Raw genomic sequence first — 10,428 nt, forward strand, 5'->3', positions numbered from 1 at the left:
AAGTAAATCATGAATTAAGGCTACCATTGTAATATCAGCGAATTATACTCTTTCTCTTTTTTTTTTGTAGCAAATCGATCGCTTGTGATAATCGAACCATCAAAGCTGTTTGCGAGTGCTTGCATCATTATGAGAAGCTCGCCGAAAATTGTATACAAAATTTTATTAAATTAATTGAAGAGCTAAGCAAAGTCAGCATTATTCCCATTGAATTGAAACGTATTTTTAGTTTGTTGCGTGAAGAGAGTGGCTTTCCACAATCGAAACAATTACTCCAAACACTAGTCGTTTGTTCGTTACAAAGTCTCACCAACAATCATTTATGTACACAATTTTTCACGATACATGCGCCAAGTGATGGCATTGTTGTGCCAGATATTAAAAATTGGTCTATGTCTGGTTCGTATGGCTTCATTTTTCATATACTCGTGAGGTTGCAAGAAAAATCGACGGCAGATGTAAAAGCTGGTAAAAATGTTACCCCGGAATCAACAAAGGATAGCAGTCATCCGAATTGTCGGCGCATGTTGTTAAAGTGAGCATGTGTGAATAATGGGGCGATGTTATGGAATTGAATTGATGTTCGAAAGCGAATTCAAATTAATAATGAGGCTCTAGAAGCTGAAAAATGTTTCGAACATTTTTTTTACCCAAAATATAATTTTGTAGCTCATTAAATTCTAGTGTAACAAAGAGAACTAAAATTTTTAAATTTTTTCGACGAGTTTTTTTGCCATAAGACGCATTAACCAAGTTTATTTTACTATGGAAGAAAGAAGTTCGAAAAGTTCAACTCAACTTTGAGGCGAAATATTTGAGTCTGGTGTCCTAAAATTCAATGGGCTACAAAACAAAATTTTAGGTTTCCTGAATTTAAAATATTAAATAAGAAAAAAAAAATTTTTTTTCGAAATTTTTCGAATATCTTGAATTTTTTTAAAAAGTACGACATTTCGAATCATTTACTTTTCATTCCCTCGAGCTTTTTAAATTTTTTTATTCTTCTCTTTTAGCTTACGCACCGCCAGCGATACTGGCTTTGAAGTTTTCATACAAAATTGTGGCAATTTGGTTGTGGCCGCTATGACGCGACGCGAATATCTCACCACAGTGGTACATACGAAAACTTTGTTGGATGGCCAATGGCATTATGTTACTGTTGCTATAACACCACCAAAACGTCCATTTTCCTATAGTCAAATTAATGTTTATACAGATTTTATGCAAAAATTAAGCGCTACGCTAAAAGTGCAAGCAATAAATGAGGTAAGTATTTGCGTTAGTATAGTATTTTGCAATATAATGGCGGGACGTAGCCAGGATCGAATTTTCACAAAATTAATATCATAGCCGTGTGTTTTTTTTCACACGCGTATACGTTTACGTTTGCGCGTAAAAAAACGCTTATTCTCGCTTAGATAATGCTTAGGAGACCCATCTAGCGGCAATGGTTAAATAATTAGCTACAGCACAGGGTGTACCGAAAAACGGAGACACAACCCTCTGATGGGCTTAGGGGGTATACCATATAGCTGAATCAGTTGCGATGAATTGTGGACACACATAGAATACATAGAATTAGTGTAGAGGGTGAAACATAGACACATATTTGAGTTACATCTGAGTATAATGCGTATTGAAATTTAGTAGGACAAATTTTATGCGCAGCAATTTCAGAGGTATTTAAAGTTTGGCTGCCACCGTGGTGTGATGGTAGCGTGCTCCGCCTACCACACCGTATGCCCTGGGTTCACACCCTGGAAAAAGCAACATAAAAATTTTAGAAATAAGGTTTTTCAATTAGAAAAAATTATTCTAAGCGGGGTCGCCCCTCGGCAGTGTTTGGCAAGCGCTCCGAGTGTATTTCTGCCATGAAAAGCTCTCAGTGAAAACTCATCTGCCTTCCAGATGCCGTTCGGAGTCGGCATAAAAAATGTAGGTCCCGTCCGGCCAATTTGTAGGGAAAACAAGAGGAGCACGACGCAAATTGGAAGAGTAGCTCGGCCTTAGATCTCTTCGTAGGTTATCGCGCCTTATATTTTTTTATTTTTTATTTAAAGTTTTACGCTTAGCAGTCCATATAAAGTTTAAGGGTAAACGTCTATAGATGTAAAAAAAAAACACGGCTAATAACAAAATTCTCTTTTCGAAAGAGTCTCGAAAATTCCCAAACTTTAAAAAGTATAAAAATTTGGGTTCTTAAAAAGTGTAGTTTCGAATAAATTTCGAAACTAAAACAAAATTACAAAATTTTTCGAATATATCCACACTTTACTGAAAAGTATTAAAATAAACTTTTTACAAAACTTGAGTTTAGAAGAAATTTCAAAGTTTCGTTTATTCCCAAACTTCTTAAAAAGTAAACAAATTAGAATTTTTACATTTTAGTTTTGATTTTAGTTTTTAATAAAGTTAGATTTACTTTTTTGAACAATTCCAAACTATTTTATAAAGTACGAAAATTCTAATTACAAAATTTTAATCCTGCTGCTATTTTTTTTCTTTAAATTGTTTCGTGTTTTTATTTTTCCTTTTCATATCAGCCCTTCAACTTTTGTTCCATCGGCTCCGCAACTTTACCATTTCGTGGCTATCCCAGTGAACAGCTATCATCAAGCGCTACAGCGTCACCTGCTTTGCCGCGCTCATCATCGCAAGAAACGAGTAGTTCATATAAAGGCGTGCTGCCTAGTTTGCTGGAGCGCACCTTATCAACCAATGTTTGTTTATGTATATTTTGGTTATTTTTGTTGTTGTTGGTTTAAGAGCGAAACATGTATTCAAAATATGTATATAATATATATGGGATATGCTGTTGGAACGGCAAATCTTGAACAAATATGTATTAAATTAGTATATAATAAATTATTAAGCTCTAACAACAATAACAAAAACGCTATAATTTATGAACTCAATAAATTCTCAATATCTTTAACACCGCACAGGTCTCAAATTATTTTACACTCCCGTTACGCACACAAACTTCTTTTGATCCAAATGTAAAAAACTTTCCCATCGGTATGCAAGACACTGTGTTTGGCGAGCAAACATGTCTGCGTGGTCAAGTTGGTGCTGTACTCTTAGCAGAATCCACTACAAATATTAAAACAATATTCGATGGGGGTATACATTTCCCATCGATATTCTCGCAAGATAATGATTTGCTTGAATTAACAACGCGTTTTGTATTCTGTTATGCACCTGGTGGTTATTGGAGCGAAAGTTGTCAGGATCTTATACCGGGTGGACGTTTTCCAGCTTTAGTTAATGCTCAACATTGCGCTATTATTAAAATACAAGATACCATAAACAGTATAGGAGGCGTACAAGCTATATTGCCAATATTGCATCGTCTCACCAAACAACAAGATGATTTTTCACTATCCAGTGCAGATGGTAATGATTCGTTCGGTAGTCGTGAGGAGCAACAATTGCGTACACCAACTGCAGAGGAATTTTCCGATTGGGAAATGTTATCATCAAATTCGTATACTGGTGCGTATATGCTCTAATTTAGTATGTCATTAAAAAGTTATTTAATTAAATGGTTTCTATTGTATTTTTTTTTAGAATGGAAAATGATACAATGTCCTGTTGCTAGTTTTATTTGTTTGCTACGCTATCTAACTCATGGACATGAAAATAATCAAGAGAATATGTTGAATAGTGAATGTTTGCCTATGATTGGCGCTATGTTACAAAAATGCCCACCGAGCATATTCGATGTAAATGCTTTGATGGCGACGCACCTCTTTATCGAATCATTGCAAGCACAAAAGTCAGAGAATGCTAATGCGCTGGGTAATAATGCGCTCATGGAAGTGCTGTACGCTGATATTGCTTTTAACTTTCACATTTGGGCGCGCATGAATTTCCAAATTACACTTGGACACGTTCAGTATTTAAGCGCTATGATAAAAAATGATCGTAAATATTTTCGCAAAAAATTTGGTATACAATTCTTCTTGGATGTTGTACGTGAACATTATTGTGCACCGGATAGCATAACACCAGAAGATGCTAAAACCATACGCGCCACACTTTATGCAATTGTACGGTTTTATTTGCAAAAGGATGTTAATATTAAAGAAACATTTACAATAATAGCATTCCTAGCAAGTGTACGCCAAGAAGAGGTAGTAATAGAGTTTTTAGAAATGTTAACATTTCATGTGAAAGGCAAGAATTGTAAAGATCAAATGATTTTGTTGTTGCACGAGCCGCAAACGGCCAATTTGCTCTACAATTATTTCGTGGATAAAAGCTATAGCACTGAGGTGCAAGAGACGGCCATAAGAGTGAGTTAAATGTTACATACAAAATTCTATTAAAACTTCTTTATAAACATTTATTCTTTTCGTTCCAGTTTATCAGCAGTTTGTTCAGCACTTCGCGAGTCAGTCAGAAATATAAACAAATTTTACGTTTGCATGATAATGCCACCGATAGTTCACTGTTTCCTGGTTTGTTTTCCTACACCATACCAATGACACTCAGTTCCACTATACTCTTTCATTTGGTCGATGAAATGTTGAGCGGTGATGCAGATTATGCTGGCATTGTTTTTTTAGTGCATCAAATAAGCACATGTGAACTGCCTGTGAAGCTGGAAATTGCTAAACGGCTGCTGCAAACAACTTTTGTTAAACAAAACTCACCACAGGCAATTGCAAAGCAATCAGGTTGGCAAGAATCCATTGCACGTCTGTTGATACGCAAACCGATCACGAATTTCAAGCCAGATGAAGAGAAACGTAAAAGCTTTGGAATTAGTTTGGATGTCCTATTGGAAGATAATAACTATTTTGCGAATCAAGCAGATTTGATAAATTTCTATGAACAACAAGTGGAGTTGGATCAATTGGCGAAGCAGCAGCTTGAAGAGCAAACTGATGGTGGTTTAATATTGAATGAAATACAAGCGAGCGTTACAGAGGCAGCGAATGTGATTGAAAGTGAATTTAAAGGTAGGGAATACAAAATAGAAATAGCAATGAGATCCATGTGAAAAAAAATTTCAGAGAGTGGCAACGAAAATTTTGTAACACGCCTTCAGGCAAGACAAATATAACGATAGAGTGATGAAGATAAGGGTAAAGTTAAAGAGAATGGTGAATACTAATCAGTCTATATAAAATGTTCGGCCATGTTCCTGGCTGTTGTCGGGAATATTGTGGCATTGTATCGGCTTAGTTTACGTATCGTTTCAGGATTATTTTCGGATAGTTATGGGATTTTTTCGACAAAATTTCCGGGTTATTTCGTGGTTATATAATCATCATTTTGGCATCATTTTAAGGCCATCACTTCAATCCTGATTATTGCGGTACTATTTTGCTACAACTTCGCAAGGGTTGTAGGTATTATTAGGACTATCACCGAATTATTTGGACTACTTTGTATTGTTTGTGTTATTACTCGTGAAAATCCCCAAACTCTTTCGGAATTATTTTTCGAACAATTTCGGGAAAGCTTGAAGGGCCATAGCAAAACTGTTTTGAGATTAGTTTTAGTTTGCTTTCGGGATTATACTTCACCCTTGGTAACAGTATTCAAATAGTTAGATCTGCACCACTAGTTTTTGGTATATTGGTTATACATATATGTACATAGATCGGGGTGCGAACAGGTTTAGTAAAGGGGCTAAGGGCAATATACATTTTTTTAAATTCTGCAACATTTTATGTCCTATTTTCTCCTCTAGTTAAAGTTAGTTTATAACATTTTTGTAACTGCTCAATTCATTATCTTTGCAGAATTAGCCGAATCTGTATCTGGCACAGTTGTACAAAATGTTTCTTCCGTTTTTTCTGTTATACGACAGACTACACACGATATTCAAGACACTTTTGAGTCATTAGCGTTAGGCGCATCGACTGATGCCGAAACAGTGGTAAAAAATGGAACATCAATGTAATTTACTAATACTAACAATTAATGTGTTTCTATTTAGAGCTTATCACGACAGCGCACAGAATCCATCAGTTCAGATAGCTCATCACAATCGCCAAAACGCAGTGCGAAAAAAATTGATTTAGAAGTAAGATTATACAACGTTCGCTCGTACTCGGGGCTACAATCTTAGCTGTCGCTAGAACGTCAATGTTAAAAATCTCTAAGCTAAAAGAATATGTGGCTGTTATTACGGTATATAAACCCGAATCTCATATAAATGAGTTTCTGCGCCTAGAAGTATGCAACGCTTCCTAAAATTTATTTTGCCATGACAGATGTCATCAACCCATACCGATCACAATCGTGTTATTTTGTTTGATTGATTGCTAAAATTGTAGTCCCACTGTTGCCGATTTGTGCACTCAAATTGTATTTATTAAAAAATTTTGTTTTCATAGAGTAAAAATCCACGTTTTGAATTTCCATCCGATATTGATGTGGATAGCGAAGAACAATTGGTGTACATGGTTTCCAATATATTATTTACCATATTTTGGCGTGGCGTTGGCAATGATCATCCACAATGTTGGAAAGAGCGTGGTCAAGTGCTTGGTTGTATAAATTTATTAGCGCTTAATAATGATTTAGTTACTTCGCATCTCTCGTTGCGGTTGCGTATATTAGAAATGGCTGTGCAGGCATCATTATTTGACTTGTCAGAGAATGGCAATCAAACATTGATTAATCAAGAGGTGCATATTTTTTATAAATATTAAATAATAAAATTCAAATTTTTTATTTCTTATTTATTTTTTATTTTAGAATGCTTCACAAATTCTACGCATGGTTTATGATCTTGTTGTACTCGGTTCAAATGAGGATGAATCAAAGAAATGTTCAACCAAATTGTTGGATGGCGTTTTAGCTTTGCTGGATGCTTTAATGATATTTCAGCAAGGCTCTTCGGATGACTGGTCTGATATGATACGTTTGTGTTTGGGTTTACTTTTGAAGTGTTCATATCATCCTAATCCGGGTGTAGTTGCAATGGCTACAGCAAAATTACATGCAATCTTACAAAGTCGCAGCACAGAAGATCCTAGTGAGCTGGCATATTTGTTGTTTAGTATTAATCGTGCTTTGGATAATGCTATTGAAGGTTAGTTGGTTGACAGGATGCTGTTTTGATAGCATGACTAACTGGGAAATGGGCTGTCAGGGTTTTTTCCGTAAAGCAATTTTTTGCAGTTTTTGAATAGAAAATTTTGCAAAAAAAAAAAATAAAAAAAAAAATTTAGCACAAATAGTTTAAACCTTGAAAATGTAAAAACTATGCTCCTTGAATTAAAATTATGATTTTAGTTAATTAAAAATGAACAAATATTGAAAAAATTATAATTAATTATACCTAACAACAATCTATAATAAACTGTGTATTAAGAAACATAATTTTTAAAAGATGAAAAAACATATAGAATGTGCTTATAGTAAATCAAAATATACATTAATTGAAATGAGATATAAAATATCAAATATTTTTGTTTTTTAATTGAAAAAATTAATATTTTTAGAAAAAAAATTCAAAAAAAATAATATTATAAAAAACTTTCAAAACAATAAAATTTAAAACTCCACTTTTTTATTAAAAAAAAAACATAAATATAAAGAAATTAAAAATATATTCGAAAAAAATTAATTATTGCTTAATTTAAAAAAGTTTTAAAAATATTGAAATCACTACTAATACGCATGAAAGTCTAAAAAAGTTTTAAATACTAATATAATAACAAGACGAAAACTAAGCTTGCTGAAAATATAATGAATTAAAAATCGAACAAAAAATATGAAAAAAAAAATCTAAAACAAATCTCTAGAAACAAAATTAAAGTAAAAAATAAAAATTATCACTTTCTTTAATTCAAAAAACCAAAAAGAAATTAACAAAAAACTTTACTTAAAAGGTTTAAGGTTGAAAAAGTATTGAAATCACTTATAAAAAAGGAGGTGACTATTCTATTCTATACTATAATAATAAACATAAATATACGTGAAGGAGCAACTTGTTCGGCAATAACACTTCGTGAGTCTAAGAAATACGGCCACAGTAGTATCTTCAGAAAGCTTCCCGGTGTGGCTTCGTCATCAGATTATTACCGCCCTCGCTAAGCTTTGACAGGCGTCATAAGGCTAAGTTTACCTCAAGAGGGGACTTCGGTGTGGTAGTGAGCGTCTTCTGTGAACAAGCTAAGTAGTCGCTGTCAGTCTGTCTATCTAATCTTGCTAGTGCCTTTCAAGAGCAATTTCTGGGTATTGAGGTGTGCATTTACTTACACGACGTCAGCAGTTCCAAGAGGTCTCCTCAAGCCGCCGCTTACTTCGCAAACATAGCAAAAACATCAGGGCAACGAGAAGATAGACGAATTTGCAAGGGCAGAGACACTTCTGAAGGCAGACGGTCGAGATGCATCATTCACTAACATCAATCAAAAGAAACATACATATCAGTTTCAAGGCGCTAACAGGCTGCAATTGTTACTCCTCGGACACCTGCTAGATAAACAAGCAAACCGAACCGAATTGCGAAAGTAGGAGAACAGAGGACCTAGTAAATAGGTCAAGAAAAGAATTCTTTAGGCTCACTGCCACAATCACGGGACACTGGTCGCTTAGCCTGCATACCGTGGGAATGGAAAGCCCGTTTGACAGAATTTGCAGGAGTTGTGGGGAGGAAACAGCAAAACAGTTGCGCACTACCTGTTGTTGTTGTTGTAGCGATTAGGTTACTCCCCGAAGGCTTTGGGGAGTGTTATCGATGTGATGGTCCTTTGTCGGATACAGATCCGATACGCTCCGGTAACACAGCACCATTAAGGTGCTGGCCCGACCATCTCGGGAATGATTTATATGGCCACATTAAACCTTCAGGCCATCCCTCCCTCCCCACCCCCAAGTTCCATGAGGAGCATGGGGTCGCCAGAGCCTCGTGTGTTAGTGAAACGGGATTCGCCGCTCGAAGGTGAGGTTGACAATTGGGTTGGGGAAGCTATATATTGCGCTACACAACCCCTTGAATCCCGCGCACTACCTGTGTGAATACCCAGCTCTAGCACTCACTAGACTTCTAACCAAAACAGCAGCAATTGGTTTCAGGTGAAATGTGCATCAAAATGACGCCCCTTGTGCTACTTGGCCTCAGATGTTTGATGTCCGGGCGGCATAGCAACCAACCAACCATCCATTATAATAAAACTTCAAAATGAATTATTAAAAAAATAAAAGTTATCAAACATTGCTAACAAACATTTTGAAACAATAAATTAGAAAATTTTAAATCAAAAAACTTTTAAGAACAGCTGAAGTTAAAAATGTCAGATACTTTTTTTGGAAACCTGATAAAAAATTCTTAAATATACTGCATTTGAAATAAAAATTAAAACTGTAAAATAAATTAATAATCACAAAAATATGAAAAAAATGGGTATGGTAAAAAAGTTATAAATACGAATATAACAATACCTAAATATAAATTTAAAAAAAAGTTAAAGTGAATTTTTAACTAAAAAAAATAAAATCACGTTAAAAAAATAATATTTTGAGAACCTCTTGATTTAAGTTTTTTTTTTCAATTTAGTAATATACTTTTTTATAAATCTTTTTAACGAAAAACAAAATATACATATGTGTACATTAGGGTGGGTCAAATTTATTGTTGAAAAGGCGCATCCAGTTTCTGGATCTATGGGTCATACAGAGTAATATTGTCCATGGGACCATAGGTCTGAAATGAATTCCGAGCCTCCCTAATTTTGTTAGAAACTTTTATATCCCAATCCGAATAGCGGCTCTCACAAATAAAATACATGAAAATAAATGTCAAATTCGGATTGGGATATAAAATTTTCTAACAAAGTTAGGGAGGCTCGAAATTCATTTCAGACCTATGGTGCCATGGACAATATTACTCAGTATGACCCATAGATTCAGAAACTGGGTGTGCATCTGAAGTTTTTTCCCCCAATTTGACCCGCCCTAGTGTACATATGTATATAATATATATATTTATAACGGGAAAATAAAAAGTTACTTAATGTAAATCTAACTATTTAAATAAAGGAAATTTAACTATAAAATTTTAAAAAGGTAGATCAAAAAATACTTACAAATTTAAATGTTTTGTGTAGATATGTTCAATGAAGATTTAATCCTAATCAAACTCAAGATGGTAAAAAATTGAAAATTTGTTATATTTTCAATAGTTTTTTTTACATGTTCTTATTTTCTCAAACCAATATTTTCTCTTTCTTATTAAAGTTGGTAATCCCGAGGAGTACTCATTTCTAATGCCTGTAATGAAGGCATTGCTGGAAAAATGTCGTAAAGTCTTTAATTTGGATACAAATTTACCTGATTTACCCCCCACCTCATCGGGACCAGTATTTTTCAATGACTTCCAAATGTACAGCACGAGTAAAAAGTGGCGAAACTTTATTGAACGCATTGTAAGTAGAAAAAAATTAAAAACAAAAAACAATT

The 10,428-nt window shown here is 34.4% G+C and overlaps 1 protein-coding gene across 4 annotated transcripts in view; it reads left to right on the forward strand.

The window, feature by feature from the left end:
• Nucleotides 1-10,428, forward strand: part of LOC137253131 (neurobeachin-like protein 1) — a 269,267-nt gene that overhangs the window by 13,449 nt on the left and 245,390 nt on the right. For 3 of the 4 annotated variants that reach the window (XR_010953738.1, XM_067789567.1, XM_067789570.1), the window contains 11 exons: nucleotides 71-535; nucleotides 1,014-1,266; nucleotides 2,544-2,720; nucleotides 2,946-3,495; nucleotides 3,571-4,298; nucleotides 4,367-4,967; nucleotides 5,757-5,893; nucleotides 5,954-6,040; nucleotides 6,354-6,647; nucleotides 6,718-7,054; nucleotides 10,207-10,394. Coding sequence is in view for 3 of the 4 variants with exons in the window: in XM_067789567.1 (XP_067645668.1) it covers nucleotides 71-535; nucleotides 1,014-1,266; nucleotides 2,544-2,720; nucleotides 2,946-3,495; nucleotides 3,571-4,298; nucleotides 4,367-4,967; nucleotides 5,757-5,893; nucleotides 5,954-6,040; nucleotides 6,354-6,647; nucleotides 6,718-7,054; nucleotides 10,207-10,394 (3,817 nt within the window). In the remaining variant the exon portion in view is untranslated. The remainder of the gene's footprint in view (nucleotides 1-70; nucleotides 536-1,013; nucleotides 1,267-2,543; nucleotides 2,721-2,945; nucleotides 3,496-3,570; nucleotides 4,299-4,366; nucleotides 4,968-5,756; nucleotides 5,894-5,953; nucleotides 6,041-6,353; nucleotides 6,648-6,717; nucleotides 7,055-10,206; nucleotides 10,395-10,428) is intronic. The other variant, XM_067789569.1, reaches the window with a different exon arrangement.

This window comes from Eurosta solidaginis, chromosome 5 (genome assembly GCF_040869045.1).
Source record: "Eurosta solidaginis isolate ZX-2024a chromosome 5, ASM4086904v1, whole genome shotgun sequence".
Classification (NCBI taxonomy): domain Eukaryota; kingdom Metazoa; phylum Arthropoda; class Insecta; order Diptera; family Tephritidae; genus Eurosta; species Eurosta solidaginis.